The sequence below is a fragment of the Mus caroli genome, unplaced genomic scaffold (assembly GCF_978045245.1).
Source record: "Mus caroli unplaced genomic scaffold, Mus_caroli_1 scaffold_15, whole genome shotgun sequence".
NCBI lineage: Eukaryota > Metazoa > Chordata > Mammalia > Rodentia > Muridae > Mus > Mus caroli.
This window is the reverse complement of record NW_028227270.1, coordinates 48,135,442-48,154,240: the sequence shown is the minus strand read 5'-3', so window position 1 is coordinate 48,154,240 and position 18,799 is coordinate 48,135,442. Positions and strand designations below refer to the sequence as shown.

General features: G+C 47.0%; 2 protein-coding genes across 5 annotated transcripts; one reads left to right on the top strand and one right to left on the bottom strand.

The window, feature by feature from the left end:
- Positions 1-6,427: 6,427 nt before the first annotated feature.
- Positions 6,428-15,066, bottom strand: Ndufs6 (NADH:ubiquinone oxidoreductase subunit S6). Of its 3 annotated transcripts, none has more exons than XM_085830963.1 (4): positions 14,914-15,066; positions 13,980-14,033; positions 6,840-6,969; positions 6,428-6,612 (listed from the first exon to the last, which is right to left on the bottom strand). In XM_085830963.1, exons 1-4 carry the CDS (start codon positions 15,019-15,021, stop codon positions 6,449-6,451), a joined length of 456 nt encoding a protein of 151 aa, XP_085687089.1. In that variant the 5' UTR covers positions 15,022-15,066; the 3' UTR covers positions 6,428-6,448. The 3 variants fall into 3 exon arrangements, with proteins under 3 accessions (XP_085687089.1, XP_085687090.1, XP_021036372.1); XM_085830964.1 differs by having other exon boundaries at positions 6,428-6,605; positions 6,847-6,969; XM_021180713.3 differs by having other exon boundaries at positions 6,847-6,969; positions 14,914-15,065.
- Positions 15,067-15,124: 58 nt separating this feature from the next.
- On the top strand, positions 15,125-18,799 carry Mrpl36 (mitochondrial ribosomal protein L36). Of its 2 annotated transcripts, XM_021180604.3 has the most exons (3): positions 15,125-15,195; positions 17,561-17,708; positions 17,973-18,799. In XM_021180604.3, the coding sequence occupies exon 3, from the start codon at positions 17,986-17,988 to the stop codon at positions 18,292-18,294; it is 309 nt and encodes a 102-aa protein (XP_021036263.1). In that variant the 5' UTR covers positions 15,125-15,195; positions 17,561-17,708; positions 17,973-17,985; the 3' UTR covers positions 18,295-18,799. The 2 variants fall into 2 exon arrangements, with proteins under 2 accessions (XP_021036263.1, XP_029324421.1); XM_029468561.2 differs by lacking the exon at positions 15,125-15,195 and having other exon boundaries at positions 17,518-17,708.

Sequence of the window (18,799 nt, the reverse complement as noted above, 5' to 3'; positions counted from 1 at the left end):
AGTGCCAAGTATGGGTCATCTCTTTTCTTTTTTTTTTTTTAAAGATTTATTTATTTATTATATGTAAGTACACTGTAGCTGTCTTCAGACACTCCAGATCTCGTTACGGATGGTTGTGAACCACCATGTGGTTGCTGGGATTTGAACTCTGGACCTTTGGAAGAGCAGTCGGGTGCTCTTACCCACTGAGCCATCTCACCAGCCCGGGTCATCTCTTTTCAAGTTGTTGTCCATGAGGTCCCAAAACATAACAATTCCCCAAATATTAAAGGTTATTACCACTGTTACCTATCATACAGAACTTCGTTAAGACCCGATTGCTGACTCACACTGTCATCAGCTGCTACTCACCTGGAAGCATCGCCCCTACCTGAGTTCCTAGTGCTGGAAGGTGTTCTGCATGCTACCAGGGAAGAAGGCATTGAGAATCTTACCCATCTGTGAACTCTGTGGCTTGACAGCTTGTGTCCCTTACAACAGGGGGTAATCAACTACCTTCTGATCATATTTAAGGCCGATTACACAAGAAGGAATTTATGCCTGACACCATTAATTGGGCCAAGAATCTGTGGTTGGGTAGGTCACAGACTAGCAGCGGAGCAGCTTCTGCTCTCCTTCCACTAAATGGGCACAGTGTTAAAGTGCCCCCGAGTACTTATCTTTATTCCCAACCCTCATTAGAGGATCTTCATTTTGCAGTAAATGGCAATTAACGTAAAAACCCACTACTGGTCGCTGTACATACAATAATAGACTATAAATGGGGCTCCTGCAGGTGTGCAGAGAGTAAGAGACTATAAAATGGGGCACCTGTGGGTATGCAGAGAATAAGACACTATGGATGGGACTCCTGAAGATGTGCAGAGAATAAGAGACTATGGATGGAGCGCCTACATCATACTTCCTCACTCCAAGATCACCAAGGAAGAAGGGGCAGAAAGACTGTAAGGTTGTGGGTGTTTAGTGAAGCAGTTTTCCGTGTGTGAACTCACTATGTGAACTCACCACAGCTGTGACTATGTGCACAAGACCTGCACCAGATCATCATAGATAGGAAAGTTGTCTGTCACAAAGACCCACCCTAGCCGAGGAGCTGCTGGGAACTGATGGCTGCTGGGAAAGGAGAGATAGTTTTCTTCAGGGATGCAGCCTCAGAGAAGCTATCCACATCCCAGTAGGTTGTCGTACAGCCACTCGCAAATAGGCAGCACTAAGTGGACTCTATGGCTTTAAAAATAGAGTGCATAAGAGCACATAAAGTGATAGGAGGAGCTGGCAAGATGGCTCAGTGGGTAAGAGCACTGACTGCTCTTCTGAAGGTCCTGAGTTCAAATCCCAGCAACCACATGGTGGCTCACAACCACCCATAATGAGATTTGATGCCCTCTTCTGGTGAGTCTGAAGTCGGCTACAGTGTACTTATGTATAATAGTAAATAAATCTTTAAATAAAAACAAAGTGGTAGGAGATAAACTTGGAATTGGAGGAATAAGCGATCAAAACATGTGATGCATGTATGAAAATTTCAAACAACAAAAAACTAAGAGTGACTCAGTGTGATCCAGAATGACTTTGCTGAAAGAATCTGGTGTGGTTTTAAAATTCAGTATTACTAGCCATATCTACCTAGTTTCTCCAGTGTTGGGATATTTCATAGCTGGTAGTGATGGTTGTACACAGATGCATGCATTCAAGAGCAATTGCTGCCAAGCTGAAGAGGACATCTGGTAACTCGAATACTCAGAGAGCATAGTTTCCTTCTCCACTCACTTGGTGACTACAGCAGGGCATGATGGGAGACCACAGCAGAGCATGGTGGGAGACTGTAGCAGGGCATGATGGGAGACTGTAGCAGGGCATAACGGGAGATTGCAGCAGGGCATGGTGGGAGACTACAGCAGGGCATAGTTCAATGCAGAAGTAGGTGTGAAGTTTACCAGGACCTGTGGTCACTATTGTCAGCATGGCACCACCACAGACTACAGTGTCAACATGGGGCCCGAACATGGTGAATTTTTTCTCTGAAATTTTCAGTAATTGATAAAATATTCTTTCTTTGTAAATCTTTTTCATGGGAACAGTATTTTCATATGTTACATTTACTTATCAAAATTTCATATAGTATACAAAGACGCATAACTGCCTTCCCCCCCCACCCCCCCGCCATCCCCAGAATTTCCTAGTCACTGTTCTAGTAACTATATCTGTAGATGAGAACACACATGAGCAGAATGGCTGCAGTGGCCAGCATCAGAGCCATTTTACATTTTCTGAACACTCAATTCATGTATATATTCTAGCCAACAATGACTCATATTGTTTCTACACCTCTGTGTCATCTCATTGAATTAGCAAGGAAATCAAATCAGGACTATATTTTTAATCTGATCTGCCCATTGCCAATAATCCTCCAGATATCCTTATGTGTAAGTCTTCATAACTTGCAGGTATGTAACTCACAGCACAGCCTGGTGCCAGCTCACCAGAGATGGGTATCTGTGCCTCCCCACACCTTGGCCTCCTTTTCTTTCAGTGCCTTCACCCCTTCCCTCATGCCCACCTCTCACGTAGGCCTATGTCACAGAAGACCAGGATGTTCTCATCACGCAAGCTGCCGACATTTTCTCCAGCTTGCGTGTGACTTTTCTCTCTTTAAAAGAAGTAAACTTCTGATGTGTCCAGCATGAATAATAAAATAATTCTCCTACTCAAAGCAGCAGCAGGAGTGTGGAATAGCTGAGACAAACCAGGCAGTAAAAGACTGAAGATTGAAACTGGAGCATTAGTGATCACATCAGATGAGAATGGGTAAGAGCCCCCCCAGCTAAGGGACAAAGGACCTCCGCTGGATGGCAACGCTCCTACCAGACCTCACTCGTAGCAAACATAGGACATCACCATAGAAATAGACCCAACAGCAACTCAAGGAAGCAGTTCTGGCAGTCTGGGGGTGCAGTCCACCACGGCAGGAAGCCAAGGCAGCAGCAAGAACTTGGAGCAGCTGCTCTCACTGCAGAAAGCAGGTAGGGGGTATCCTGTCCCTTCTGCCTTTCATTCATTCTAGGGCCTCGGCCCCTGAGATGATGCCACCCACACCTCTCCTCAGTTAAAGCTTCCTGGGAATAGCCTCACAGAGAATCAGAGGTGACTCGTAGGTCATTTTAAACCTGTCAGGTTGACAATGAAGATATTATCAGTCAAAATGTCTGAATGAAGGTCAAACTAAGGGCTGGAAAACAGGCTTGAAAGCAGTGTTACAGGGAAAAACCCTTCATAACTCCGAAAGTCAACAGTCACTGAAAAGACATTAGGTAGGAAGCTGAAAGCAGTTTCAACAATAGTCTTCATAAAACTAAACTAAACTAAAACTAACTAAATAATAAATGAATCTAAAATGGAAGACAAGGGTGAGATGGAAAGAGAGGTCCTGGTCCCTCACTGAGACTGGCCAGACACATCTATGTGTATATACACAAGACTTTCCTAGGAATTAGCCACCTAGTGGACTGTGAAACAAACCTTACTGATTTGATTTTCTAATTCGTCTTGATTTTTACTCTGTGAGAGTGTAATATAATCACATCATTTCCCCCCTCCCCTTGCTGATTTTAAATGGCTGAAAGTACGCAGAGAACGTTCTGAGGCAATAACACAAATCAGCCCAAGTGGTCACCAGGCATCCCATGCACTTTACAGTTTGTACTGGCTGGTCTCATGTCAACTTGACACAGCTAGTGATCAGAACAGAGGGAGCCTCAATTGAGAAAATGCCTCTGTCAGATCCAGTTGCAGGCTAGCCTGTAGTGTCTTTTATTTAAGGACTGATGTGAGACCCCATCCATTGTGGAAGGAGACACCCCTGGTCCGGTGGTACTGGGTTTTATAAGACAGGCTAAGCAAGCCAGGGGGACCCAAGCCAGTAAACACCACCCCTCCATGGCCTCTGTGTCAGCTCCTACCTCCAGGTTCCTGAACTGTCTGAGTTTCTGTCCTGCTTTCCTTTGGCAAAGAAAGTGCTGTGCAAGTGTTAGCCACATAAACCCTTTCCTCATCACTTGCTTTGGCCATGGTGCTTTATCACAGCAACAGTAACCTAAGATAGCCTTAAGTAACGCATTTGTAATGGATTTAGACTGGGTGCTGAAGGTGTGGCTCAGTGGTGCAGTGTCTACCTAACACGTATAAGGCCCTGAGTTAAAGTCCCATCACACAGAGGAAAATCCACATGCCTAACATATTTATAAATGAGTGTAATGAAGTGACAACCTTTTGACTCTGAAGGGGCGGCGGGACGGGGGGGGGGGGATGTAGCTAAAGCTGAGACTAGAGGGCAATGCATAGCTTTAAATATAAGAAAAAGAGAAGCATCACACTGACAAAATAAATTATCCAACTGAGGAAGTTAGAGCATAGCAAATAAATGGGGGGGTGGGGGGGGGGCGGGAAATCTAGTAATTGAGAATAGACAGAAATGAAACCAGAGGAATGAAGCCAGCAGAGGATTGGCAAGCCAGAGACAATTTTCAAGTAGATGCTGATTTCCAATCAGAGCCTCTTGTTTGTGCCATCTAGCCACTCAGTGTGTGAGGACATTTTCTTCTGACTAGTGATTTTGAAGTCTATCCTGTCAGACTTGAGCATAGCTGATGTCAACTGCTTTCAGATTTCATCCACTTGGAATCAAACAGACCGAGTCAAAAGTTCCTATTTTGATTGAACGCACTTCATTCTCCACACACATGCTCGCCCCAGTACCCTGCCTGTGTTGGCTAGGACTTGGTGTTCCCAGCAAGCCCTTCTCACACACCAGACTTTGGGAATGCCCCCTGGAGTGCTCATACAGTCAGTTTACAGACCTCAGCCTCCATGCATGACCGTGACCATCTCAGATTAGCATATACAATGGCTGTGGGCAGGGAACACTTAAAGACCCATTGGTGGTGATGCAGGGACTCCGCCACTAGTGGTCTTGGCACTCTCAGACCTAATCCTTGGAGATCCCACATGACTTGTAGTGGTTTGAGTATGCTTAGCCCATGGGAGGTGGCACTATTAGGAAGTGTGGCCTTATTGGAGGAGGTGTAGCCTTGTTAGAGGAATTGTGTCACTGTGGAGAAGGGTTTTGAGGTCTCCTCCTGTGCTAAAGCTTTGCCCAGTATATGGAAGGAGCATCCTCCTGCTACCTGTGGAAGACAATCTCCTCCTGGCTGCCACTGGATCAAGATGTAGAACTCTCAGCTTCTACAGCACATTTGCCTGCACACTGCTATGCTTCCTGCCATGATGATAATGGACTGAGCCTTTGAACTTGTAAGCCAGGCCCAATTAAACAGTGCCCTTTATAATAGAGTCGCCTTGGTCATGGTATCTCTTCACAGCCATAGAAATCCTAACTAAGACATGACTTATTTCATCACAGACAGGAAGCGTTGAAACTATACAACTCACTCTTCCACACCACAGCATTCCCCTCTGCTCAGACATCTCAAGGGCTCATGCCAGCTACAACGGCCTTGTGTAGTCTTCCACATAGTAGTGTAGTATCCACAGGGAGCCAGCAGACTTCCCCAAGCCCGTGGTCACACAGACGACCCTGGTTAATCTCAGTGGGCTGAATAACAAGACAGGAACGTGAAAGCTTTGTAGGGATTGAGAGGTGGGGGAGAATGGTCAGACTGCACATTGTGCATATGCAAGATTACAGTAACAAACACTTAAAACTTTGGCCAGGGGAGATGGCTCAGTGGTTAAGTACCCATTCTGCTCTTGGTAACTCCAGCTCCAGGAGACCCGGTGCTTTCTTTTGGTGTCCACAGGCACTATACTCACCCGCATATACCACACATAAATAAAAGTATTTTAATTTAAAAAACTAAAGAATACAAACACAAAGTTTCCTTTTACTTGCTAAGCTTTAGGGTTTTCCTGTTTCCTCTCCTGGGAAATAGGACGCAAATGCCTTCTTATATCTCTCCTTCCCTACCTCATCCCCACTCACTTGCAGAGACCTAAGAAGGCATCTGGATCCTGCATGTTTTAAAATCAGAACTAGCTTAGTTGTCCCCTTTCTCGTGCCTGAGTGTCCAGTCTTGTGGCATGTCCTCCTTTGAGTTTCCTGCTTCCTTGAGTTGAGGAGCCCACATAAGCCTGCAGTCTGGGACGTGAGCACACTGTTAGGTACTGAGACACAGTTAATATTGTTAAGCCTTTGTTGTTCCCTTTCAGCGTTTGGTTTGTTCTCCTTTAAATGAGATGTTGGGAACTGGAGTGGGTTGATTTCTAGCTGGCAGCTGCTGGGCCCTCCCCTGGTGATGCTGGTGCCCACACTTGACAGCCAGCACTGGAGGGGAGGCTACTTCAGTAGCAAAGCGGCTCCTGCTCATGTTTGCTTTATGACACTATGAAAAGGAAGAAACAACTCACTGTCCATGGTGGGAGCATCCTTTATTCAAAACAAGGGACACCATTCACAGAGCAGTGACCTCACCCAGAACACCCAGCGTGGAGATGTTCCACAGGAGTCAGAGGACCAGGACACAGCCCACACTAGTGATGGTGCTGCTTGAACTGCAGGCCGCAGTAGCCACATGTCCCCGTTTTTGTTTCTTTGTCCTGAAAAAATTCAAAAAGAAATATCTCATACTTTTTACCTTAAAATCCCAATTAGACAGCACACTGAAAATCAGGTTGAACTTGAAATACACCGTCAACTAGAAACTCCCATGAAAACACCAGGCAGGCTGAACTTTGAGCTATGGCTGTTAACTGGGACACCCAGAGAGCCAGTGCAGATGTCTGGGAGGGAAGGTGAACACAAAAGAAACAGTAAGCTGCTTAACTCCATACCAAGTTTATGTACACCTTGGGGTGACCCAGGGCACCACCGCCTCCGTCGCAGGCTATGATACGGTGGTCCACCTCATTCACAGGCTGTTGTGCTATCAAATCAATGGCAAAGTTCTCATTTACCTAGAATGAGGAAAGACAAGAAAGTCAAACACAAAATCTTTGTAATTTCACACAACTTATGTGTACAGCACTCACCCAAATCCATGAAGTCAAATGAGCAATGACATACTTGAAAACACAATTGTGTCAACTAAACACAGACAGGCACATACCTAATGTGTGGCAATGGAATATTATCCTAAACTTTGAGACTTGGAACAGGATGAATTCTCCCTTTGTCCTTCCTTGGATCCAGTAACTGCTGGGACTTGACCTCATTTTGTGTCACCTGCTCTGTCTCATACCATCTCTCCCCACACACACTCACAATTCTCCCAAACATAACACAGTATAGGTGACCACTCCACCTGGGCCATGTGCACTTCTCAGAATGTGATCTCAGGTAACAATAATGGAACACAGGTAAAAGAGCATAATAGACTTGTCTAGATTACATAAGCCCTATCCCATTCCACTCTGTTTGACCAGTGACCAGCATCTATGTTCCCCAGGCCCAGGAGGAAGAAGCTATGGTGGCTCTTTGCTATGGTCTATGGCCCTGGGTGTCCCCACACCCCTTTCTCTTTGTAACTAGAGTATCATTAAATTTGATTCTCAGAGTCATTCACTTCTGGGGTCATGTGTCCTCTGGACTCCATGCCTGTCAATACCAGCTGCCACTGTAGCACTGTCTGTGTTCACTAGTCAAGCATCTCAAAGCTTTCCACCATGCTGTCTACTCATAAATAAAGCAATTAAGTACTGGATCACACCAAGAGAATCCACCTATGAAACCATCAGGGCCCAATGTTATGTGGACGTGTCAACACTTTGCTTCTTTATGGATACTGTCTAACTCAGTCCTACATTTCTGGGGTCAGTTGTGGTAAACTAATTTCCTATAGAATTATCCATTGTTAAAATTTCCTGCAATTTATCTGCAAAAGTAAGTGGCATGGTCACTTAATGATGTTTATGAATGTCTCACCAATTAATTAGTCTTCTTTGCTCTGGCCACTCGTATCCCTGTCGCATTCTCTCCGTCAGTCAGATGGATACTGAGTGGTGAATAACCAGCATCTTTCTTACCAGGTTTCTCACACAGCTGAGGTTTTACTCTGAGCACTTTCCTTCCACTTCATAGCTTTCTCATTTTTCAAAATGACTCAAACATCCTAGCATGAAACCTACAGGGGCAAAGTCCAGAGACTAGACAAGGCTATGGCTGCACAAGACTGCCTCACAGCCTTCCACCAAGATTAGAGGGAGGTAATACTCCAAAACTGCACACTGGAGTCCCAACATCTATACATGTACAGGGAGAGAACTGCACAATGTCTGCATGCTATAAACCGTTCTGACTGTGCACATGCAACCTTTATATACACCAGGCCTGTGAGCAGACCCCAATCCCTTCACAGATGCTAGGCCTGTGAGAGGACCCCACATCCCTTTACCCATGGCAGGCCTGTGAAAGACCTCATGTCTATGCTTATCGGGCCTATAAGCAAGACCCTGTGTCACTTCACACATGCTGGGCCTGTGAGCCATCCTCTGTATACTGGCTATAAGCAGGAAAGTCTGTGAATTTCCCATCTTGAACCTTAGCAGAGTGGCCTTAAGATACAGCAAAAAAGCCACCCACTTCTGGAACCAAAGGCTCTTCAGGCCCTGCACTTCCAGGGGCACAGACAGGGGCCATAATACCACTCTGCAGTACAGTCAGACCACAGCCCACAGGCTGGCAAGTGGGAACATCTACAAATCTGGCTCAGAAAGCAGTGCAGGGAAAACATCACTGACACTGATGGATAGACACTGCCTTGAGCCAAGTCCCAAGGAGCAGATGTTAGGACACTGGCCCCTCTCACCAGATCCCTGAGACCCACACTCACAGAAACATATACATTCTGGGAAGGCTTAGATATGCTTAGGGCACATATCAATTATAGATTACCCCTTAGTGCAGCCTCCCTTTGTGGTTCAGCACTGTAAACATTATGGAAGACACTGGAAACAGATATGTGCTGCAGCAAAAGGGCATTGGGCATATTCTCCAGCAGCAATTCAACATGCCCTGCTCCCCATATACAGTCCCCATGAACACAGACCTCTGTGAACACAGTCGCCTATGAAGACAGTCCTCCATAACACCGTCCCCTGTGAACAGTGCCCCATGAACACAACACTCTGCAATAACAGTCCCCCATGAACAGTCCTTTGTGATCACAATCCCCTGTGACAGGCACTCCTTGACACAAGCATCTAGAACAGCTAGGAAAGGCTGTGTGTTCTCTGCGCTCTGTGGGAAAGGCAGCAACAATACAAATAGAGCCCCACGGTGTAAAGCCTATGCGTCTGCACAGGTGACAGCAGGTCACAGAGGCCGCACTAACAAACGCACAGGAATCCATCAGGGCAGTTGCGATGCCTGGCCGTCTCCTTGTGGGAAGGACAGCTGACACCTCCACGCTGGTGACTGACAGGTGCCTGCCCTCCTGTCATTTAATCACTACTCCAGGGCAGCCCTGGCCTCCCATAATTAACATCTGCTCCTTGGGACTTGGCTCAAGGCAGGAATACAAAGAGCCCGGGTGATGAACACCTCAACCACATATCAAGTGTGCACTGCTCAACCAGGCCCTGCCCTGCTTCTTCCACCCGAGACAAGTGGGGAAAAGCACTGCCGGGGCACCAGAGGAAGCCACCAAGAAAGCCTGTCGCAGATTGTCACAGTGTCGAAGCTGTACAACACTGTGACGTGTGTCCTTTACATGGGAGTGAAGTGAAACTTGAAAGCCACTCTTTCATTTTCTTCTCGATGGCCAGCTGGCTTAGCATAGCAGAAGGACACTTGGGGTCAGGTTCATTTGTCTACAATCTGGCGTCCTATAGAGTATGTTCCTTTATTTCACACTAGGATGGAATTACTAAACCTAAGACAGAATGTTATGAAATACATCAAGATCAATGCACAACTGAGGCTGCATGACACCCGGATAACTACTCAATGCTGTGCGGTGGGAGTTCCCTGAGTAGAAGGCTATAGTGTAAAATTAACTCAAAGCTTGGGTCAATTATCATTCATACCATGTATACGTATGTGTGTAGCCTGAAAGTCACAGGCACAAGTGGAGCAGTGCCCGCAGCAGGCTCCAACCCTGTGTATGACATTCAGCTTTGGCCTGGGCTGTTGAAATATGCAGCTGCCTTGGAGAGAAGTTACGCCACTGGCCCCAGGTGGGGGTTATGAATTTATTAATAAACACCGTCCTCTGAGATCCTGACTTATCACCAGCATTTCTGACTGGCCATGGCCTTCTAAATTCAGGTTACTTTATGGCCATGACTCTGAGGAGAGTCTGACCGTTAGGAAGTCTGTTTCTCAACCTTGACAACAGAAAATCGACACAGAGATGTGCACAACAGACCCAATCTGAAGTGTCCTATACTTGGCCCAACCGCTGAGTTTCAAACAGTTAAGTGATGCCTGCCTTCTAAGGAGCTGAGACAACAGCAGCTCAGAGAAGTCAGGACTCCCTGACCTTCGGTGTTTTTCTTATCGGTGACCACTGGATGCCCACCAGCCCCAGAGGTGAAAACCTGAGCTCCTGCAGGGAGAAACATACTAGCAAGAAACATGGTAGCATGGCAGCCCTGAGTATGACACCAGAGACAGCAAAAAGTCCTCAACTGTGGGCAAGATTGCTGTCAGCACAACCCTCGAGAGGACAATACTATTGTCAGTACATGCCTGACAATCAAGTAACCACTCTCCTTCCTCGTCCTCATTCAGGGGCCCCAGAGTACCAGCTGCTCTAGGATATCAGGCCTGAGCTCTGACCTTTTTGTTTACAAGGTAAGAAGCACTGATACATCCTCTCGGGATGAAGATGCATCTAAGACAGGCATCCTGAGTCCTGGGCAGGCACTGAAACCCTCAGGTCACGGCCAGCCAGGATCCTCGCAAATGCGTCCCAGCTTTCTAGCAGAGCTGGTCCAACTGTCCAGTATCCTGTGATCCACAGTCCTCAATCAAATCCAGATACAGCTTATTTCCTAACCTATGACTGATGAAACTCAGACTAGAAATAGAGGAAATCAAGTCAGAGAATGTTCAGGTATGAGCATTAGAGAAACTGCATACTTCAGTGCAAATGTAGAATTGCAACATCTGGGGAACCCTCTGAAAATGAGGAGCTGAGTAAGTACTCAGGTTCCAACATGGTTCACCAACTCTGTAAGGCCAAGCACAGCCATCAGGAAGGCGTGGGACTCACGCCTTCTTCTGCAGACCCACAGGGATAGTGGTAGTCTCTTATGGGTATGGTTCAGAGGCCCAACACTTACCTGGAACATGGAAAGACGTACACCATTACTGATTACTTCATGTATGGGGGAAAAGGTGCCTAAGTTCCACCCCAGCACTGCCAAAAGGATAAAAAAAAATGCTAAGACTAAAATAAATAAATATTTTAACTACCCATGAACAGGGAATTTGTGTTTAAAGACAGAATGCCTGAGTAGACGCCTCCTCGTCCCCCAACAAACAAGTGTTTGCCACAGAAATATGCACCCAGGCAGACAGTGCTGTACCAGGACAAGGCATCAGGACACTAGTGAGTGTGAGTACCACCCATCAGGGCAGGGCAGGAGCAGGCCAGCTCCCTGTCAGCAGTGTTTCTGTCCAACCACACTGGCTCTACCGTTTCCGTTTACCTTTAACTTCCCTGTGACCTTCTACCATGCTGCCCAGAAACCACAAAGACAGTGACGCTGGAGACCATGCTCAGGGCTTCAGGACACATCTGCTCCACAGCTGCTTGACCCACAGCCCTGCCACAAAACACTTGGCAAAGTGAGGGTGTGGAGTCCAGCCGTACCCTCAGTAACAGCATCTGTTAATGCCCAGGACACCTGTTGGCACCTCTGCTGGAACAGACCTCCCTATCTCCAGGAGCACACTGAAAAATAAAAGCCATGGAGCCTGCCCATCCTCTCGATATGCATTAGTGTCCAACTTCCAATGTCACAGTTGCAGTTAGCTGTAGAAAATAACTGTCATGATAGTATACTCAATTATCCTGTTCTCAACACCACTCTGGAGGACTGGAGACAGGAGGTGTGCACAGCAGAGGGTTGTACGCAGCAGGTGTCTGACACCACACTAAAGGACACTAGGCAGGAGCGCGTGCAAAGGCCACAATGATGAGGAGGACAGCAGCTCCTAAAAGTAAACAGAGATGTCCCTGCCACACTAAGAGCAGAGGTTGCTACTCCCAAGGCAATCCATCTCCTGGACACCCACAGTGACAAACTCTATGAAAAACACTCCAAGTTACAAATGAAAAAACTGAACTTGAGAAGTAGCAGCCTATGCCACTCACCCCGAAACTGTGCTAGCATATAAGCTCACTGACTTCCACCCACTTAATGCAGACACAGCATACCTGCATGTGCTCATGCATAGACACATGCATATCCCCCCTCCCTCTCTCTCCTGGCAGACATTAGAACCAATCCCAGCACTCTTTCACTGAACCTGGAGTGGACTTCGGGATCCTTCTTGCAGTATAAGCAAGGAGAGAATACAAATATCTGTGCCTCTTATTCATTAGGCGCATGAGGATTCTGGCTCAAACTTGAAAATATGACCTTACAGATAACTAATGCATAGCAAGTGAGTCTGCTACATAGAACTCAAAAACTAGACACTGGGACAACAATGTAGCCAAGATCAGAGAGGGCAGGGGAACAACGCTGAGCTAGGATATGGTAAAACAACAACAACAACAACAAAAAAAAACCACCAAGCTGACTGTAAAAGTAAAGAGCGTGACTGAAGGCAGACACGGAAGGTGAACAATTTTGGAACCACAGAGGATAGACCGTGAACTACCATGTTACAAGGAAGAAACCAGGAGCTATAGATGCAAATATCACAGAGAAACTTGGGCTACATAGGCAGAGGAGACCACAGCCTTCTATTCTTTCCCTAGCAGGATAGATACACATGTCTGAACTAAATGACCTTTCTCTGTGTAGGAGACTCAATCTACTGGTTCCCCCTGGGATCACATGGCACTACTAATTTGATGAAAACTACAAAAATCTTCCCTCAAAAAAGCCATCAGAAGAGTACATTTTAATAGTATGTCTTCCTTTAATCTAAGAGATAGTGTGCTGGCTAGTTTCCACTTGACTTATTCCAGGGTCCTGCCTCCACATGATTAGCCTGAGGCAAGTCTGTGGCATTTTCTTGGCTAATTGATGTGGGAGGGCCTAGCTCACTGTGGGCAATGCCACCCCTTGGACTGGATGGTGGTTCTAGGTGCCATAAGAAAACAGGCTGAGCAAAACATGGAGAGTAAGCCAGTAAGCAGCACTCCTCCAGGGTCTCTGCATCAGACCCTGTCTCAAGTTCCTGCCCTGACTTCCCTCAGGAATGCGACCTGAGAGTTATAAAATGAAACCCTTTTGTCCCCAACCGCTTTGGGTCATGGTGTTTTATCTCAGCAATTAAAAAAAAAAAAAAATGCTATGGCAAGTACCAGACTGGAAACAAGATTATGCTTATGGAAATCTCAACTACTGTTCCAAGATGCTCTGCAGTCTGAGAGGAAGAGAAAAAAAGTGGACACAATTTATTCTTAGGACTCTGGGTTTTCTAGGGTGGTTGTGATATGTAAGGATTTCTTTAGCTTCTTCCATGTTAAGCTGGCACACACTAAGTACCACTTCCAGGAGGAGCCTGGGACCAACAATGAGGATACGAAAGAGCTACCTCGAAGCTCAAATACCTTTAAGGAACATGGGCCCAAGTGCAAACATGAAATCCTTGTTTCTTTACACCTCATACAGAGCGTGAAGGTATTTTTATGCAATACCTCAGTTGTGCCTGTCTTTTCATTACAATCTACCACGCAAGTCAGGTGCAGGATTCATTGTGGTACATTCGTGATCAATACACTTCCGACATTAGAATTGCTCAACCTGCTTAAGTGTTACGAATTCCTCTATCTTTCACTTACCTCTTTCTGACGATCTACAAAACGAACCCTCCTGTAGTCTTTTTCATCATACACCTGGGAAAAAAAGGCCATCTATTATTCTAAATGAAGTCACATAATAGTGATTGAAAATACTATTAGAACGATGTTCCCCTTGGCCTATACCCATTGATGAGGAGACAGACCCACTAAGAGGCAAAATGAACTTGTGCTGAACGGTCTCATGGGGATGATAGACTGGAGTGCAGACTGGAGACAAAGTTCCTGCCTTCACAAGTAGCCAACTCCAACAGGCGCGATTTCATTTCAGCAGATATAGTTTCTCATTTTTTGGTTCACTATGATATTGAACGAACGCTAGGGTTGCTTTATACACTATTGATAGGCTATTTCTCCACCGGTGAAATGAACCAATTCAAGCCAGATTAAATTATATTAAAGGTAGGTTTATTGGGAAGCTGCTCTCAGGTGAGTTCACTGGGCCCATGGATTGAGGCCAGAGAAGTCACCATTGGGACAGGAGGAGGGGTCCGGGGAGAGAAAGGGAGTGTGTTCAAGGAGAGGAGAAAAAAACAGGGTGGGAGAAACCAAAATGCCTGGATTATATAGGGAGGATCCTGGGCTGCAACGCCAGGTAGGGACTGAGGAATGCTGGGAGAACCTGCAAGCCGGGTCTCCTTTGATATGTAAAATATGCACCTCAGTCCTTTGTCCGGGGTCCAAAACACAACAACCATTTGTTAAAACATTGAACTTAATATAAAGATATGGCCTAAAGAATGAGGAGATCCAAGTCCCAACCGAAAGCCCCCAGCTAGAAACCGGAGCTGAGCAGCGGGCTGCACCCCCAAGGTGAGCCCAGTAGTGCCGCGCGCTAGCCTGGCAGAAGCACACCTTGCTGTGCTCCCTGCTACCGTCAGTCTTGGGTTCCAGGCATGGCGGGCGCGGCCGTTACCTGGCCGGTATGCGTGATCTTTTCCCCGCTCGGCGACACTTGAACCCCGAAACCCCGCGCAGCCCTGGGGAGAGCCAACAGCCGGCGGAAGGTCAACGCCGCCGCCATCTTGCCGACGACCCTTGACCCCACGCATCGTACCAAGCGCCGGCGCAGGCGCACAGCAGTCGGCGGGGAGTACTTGTGGAACTTATTTCGTCCTATGCCTGAGCGGCTGGCGGGGCTGGTGGTGGAACTGGCTAGGATGCGGAGCTGCGGCTTAACTGTGCGCAGTGTTCAAAGGTTACTAGTGTGACAAAGGCAGGGGGTGGGGGGACGGAAACTGAAGATGCGCTGTGTGTGCTTTTATGCCAATGGAGAAAATGCAGATTTTCCGTGGCTTTGTTTGTTTTTTGTTTGTTTTCTGTTTTGTTTTGAGTAAAGAAGTAAGTTGTTCAGCAGAAGAAACAGTTTGCGCAGTCAACTCTCCTGGTCCTGTATGTTGGTGTGGGAAAGTTAGATTTCTGAGCATTTTTGCAACGCAGCAGTAGTTCAGTTTCCAGTTAGACTGCAAGGAAGTTTACCCAGCATTGGAAAGCTGTCCGGAAAAGCTCTGCTATGTAGAAAAGACCTGATGCGAATCGTAGTCTAACTCTGAAGACTGTTTTGGCCTCGCCTGCCTCATTTGAATCTGAGTCCCAACCTCCCTTGGAACGACACATACTGTCAAACCCCAAAGTAGCGTGAACAACTTTGCTCAGAGGTAGACAGGTGGGACCCCAGACTCAGAGCAGGGCGGGGTCACTGAAAGTGCCAGAAGCTAGCGTGTATTGTTTGGGATCTCTTGGCCAGGATTGGAGGTTAATGACCTGGTATCTACCTTTCTGTGCTCTGCTATAGCATAAGGACTAGGTGAGTCTGAAGACGAAAGGGGTGACCAGAGAGGGCCCTAAGACACAAGGACAAAGACCTCACCAAGTTGAAAAATGCCCCAATAAATGTGGGCCTAAGATGCCCTGGCTAGCCTTAAGCTCTGTAACCCAGGCTAACCTAGCACTCACTGTCTTCCTGCCTCAGCCTTTGGAGTGCTGGGATTTCAGGCTTATGTCACCACACCCTGTCCTGCAGATTTGTCTCTCTCTCCCTCTTTTAAAGGATTTATTTTATATGTATGAGTGTATACATTTATATATGGCCATGTGTGTGGTTACCTGGTACCAAGAGAAGGGCACAGGATCTGCAGACAGGTCAAGTTACAGTCCATTTGAGTCGTTGTGTGGGTGCTGGGAACAGAATAATGGTCTTCTGCAAGAGTAGCAGGTGCTCTTAGCCACCAAGCTATCTCTCCAGCCCTAAGTCTCTATTTAAACTCTAGCACCCCCTGTCTGAGTTCACACACATGTGACTTCATACACGGGTGCCACAGAGCACATGTGGAAGTTGGAGGAAGCCAGTCTCTTTTTCCATGTGAGTTCTGGGGACTGAACTGAGGTCTACAGACTTGCATGGAAAGCACTTGTGACTCCCAGGCCATCTCTCTGACCCACATTATTTTTTAAAGTTGATAGAACTCTGGGGTCCTTTTTTTCTTTTTATTTCTTCTTTTTTTTTAAGGCATTTTTATTAGATATTTTCTTCATTTACATTTCAAATGCTATCCCCCAAAGCCCCCTATACCCCCCTCCCTCCCCCCTCCCCAACCCACCCACTCCTGCTTTCTGGCCCTGACATTGCCCTGAACCTGGGCATATAATCTTCGCAAGACCAAGGGCCTCTCCTCCCATTGATGGCCGACTAACCTGGGCATATAATCTTCGCAAGACCAAGGGCCTCTCCTCTCATTGATGGCCGACTAGGCCATCCTCTGCTACATATGCAACCAGAGACACAGCTCTGGGGGAGGGGGGGAGTTACTGGTTAGTTCATATTGTTGTTCCTCCTATAGGGTTGCCGACCCCTTTAGCTCCTTGGGTTCTTTCTCTAGCTCCTTCATTAGGGGCCCTGTGTTCTGGCAAATACAGAAGTGGATGCTCACAGTCATCTATTGGCTGGAACTCAAGGTATTCCTATGGGTGCTTAGTGTGAAGGGTGAGACTGGGAGTTAGAGAGGGCTACAGTAGCCTTAATGACAACCTACTTTGCTATACATAAAAATAAGATGGGTAGATTTACAAACCACCTGAAATTCAATATATATGAATTAACTGTAGAAGCCCTATATATGGGAATTAACTGTATACATACATATATACATATATACATGTATATATATGGAAATTAACTGTAGAAATCAGTAATGGTGTATGTAGGTCTTGCCACACTCCTTGTTGCTTTTCCTAGTTTGCGGGTAGGGACTTAACTAGAGCAGTGTCTGTACTTGCTCCTCTGGCCTTTCCCATGTCTGCCGGAACGTCTCTTAATGTAAACATATGACCTGTACATTTTGTCTGAATGTTGGGTTTTGTTTTGTTTCCAATATATTCACAGTTTGCAGTTTCCTTTACAGTCAAAGCCTGCTTTTTCTGTCTTCTTTTTTTTTTTTTTCTTCTCCCATGGGCACCGGTTTTCCCACTACGTAGTGGTCCCAGCATCTGCAGAGGCAGAGCTTAGAGTGCAGGATTCTGGATAAAGAATACTGAGACAAGTGAAGTCTTTATCTGCTCCTTAGTCGTCCTCTGCACACGTCATCCCACGTGACCTTACGCCATCTTTCTTCCTGGCGGTGGCGTCCCATTCCACTGCGCAGACGCGGAAGCTTCGATAGCTGGCGCCCGAAGTTGATTAAGGACTTCTCCGCCGGTGGCACCCCTTCCCAGGTGTGGGTCCCAGGTTTCATGGGGGCAGGCAGAGGTGGTGCCAGAGCTGCTGGCCGGGAGTGCGGGCGGGGTTCCTGGCCGGCCTGAGCCTCCGGAATCTGCCGCTTTTCGGGAGTGCGCAGGCCTGGGCACATGGAGACGCGGAGCCCAGAGTGCAACCCTGGCAAATGTGCTCTGACCTCTGATGCCAAGTAACCTTGATAGGGGAGGGCCTAAGGACTGGCAGACGTGCAGCACAGGATGACCACGCTTCTCTCCCCCCAGGTCTGGGCTCGGCATGGCCGCCCTGCTTGCACGGAGTGTGGTGGCTTCGGTGGTGGACCCGTTCCTGCGCCTGAGTCGCCTCGCGGTGAAGCCCCGAGCCTTCTCCTCGTTCCTGCTGGGGACGTTGCCAAGCGCCAAATCCTGCGCAGAGGTGCGCTCAGTTCTCTGTGGCCGTCCCTTGCCGACTCTGCTCCCCTCGCTGGGCTTCAAAACCAAGGGTGTCATCAAGAAGCGCTGTAAAGACTGCTACAAGGTGAAGAGGCGTGGGCGCTGGTTTATCCTCTGTAAGACCAGCCCCAAGCATAAACAGCGACAAATGTAGCCCTTGTCTTCAAGCAGTGTCCATGGAAAATTCATTTCACCTTATCAGAGAAAAATAAACGTTAAGCATTCTGTAAGATCCATGGGCCTTAGGGCTTTGTTGAGCCCCTTTTCCCCCACATCGTAGCCCAATTCCTTCACATCTAATCAGACCAGAGCTGCCGATGGAGAAGGATCCTTACAGTAGCTGTGTATGAAGCAGGAATACAGAGCCAGCTTTATCTCTTGAGACAAAGTCTGGCTCGGTAACCCTGGTTGACCTGAAACTTGGAGAGAAACTCCTGCCTCTGCCTCTCTGCCATTTGTTACCATATGCAGCAGATTGTAAGTGCTTTAAGAGGCTGCCTGAGCCAAAAGGCTCTTGTGGGGTGTGCAACGATCCCAATTTAAGAATAAACGATGTTCTTGTGTAGCAACTATCCCAGTCTTTACTCAAGGAAAACCTTGTTTACATAGAAATGTCTTTTGGATACCAATTAAAAATATTTGTCCTGACTGTTCTTACA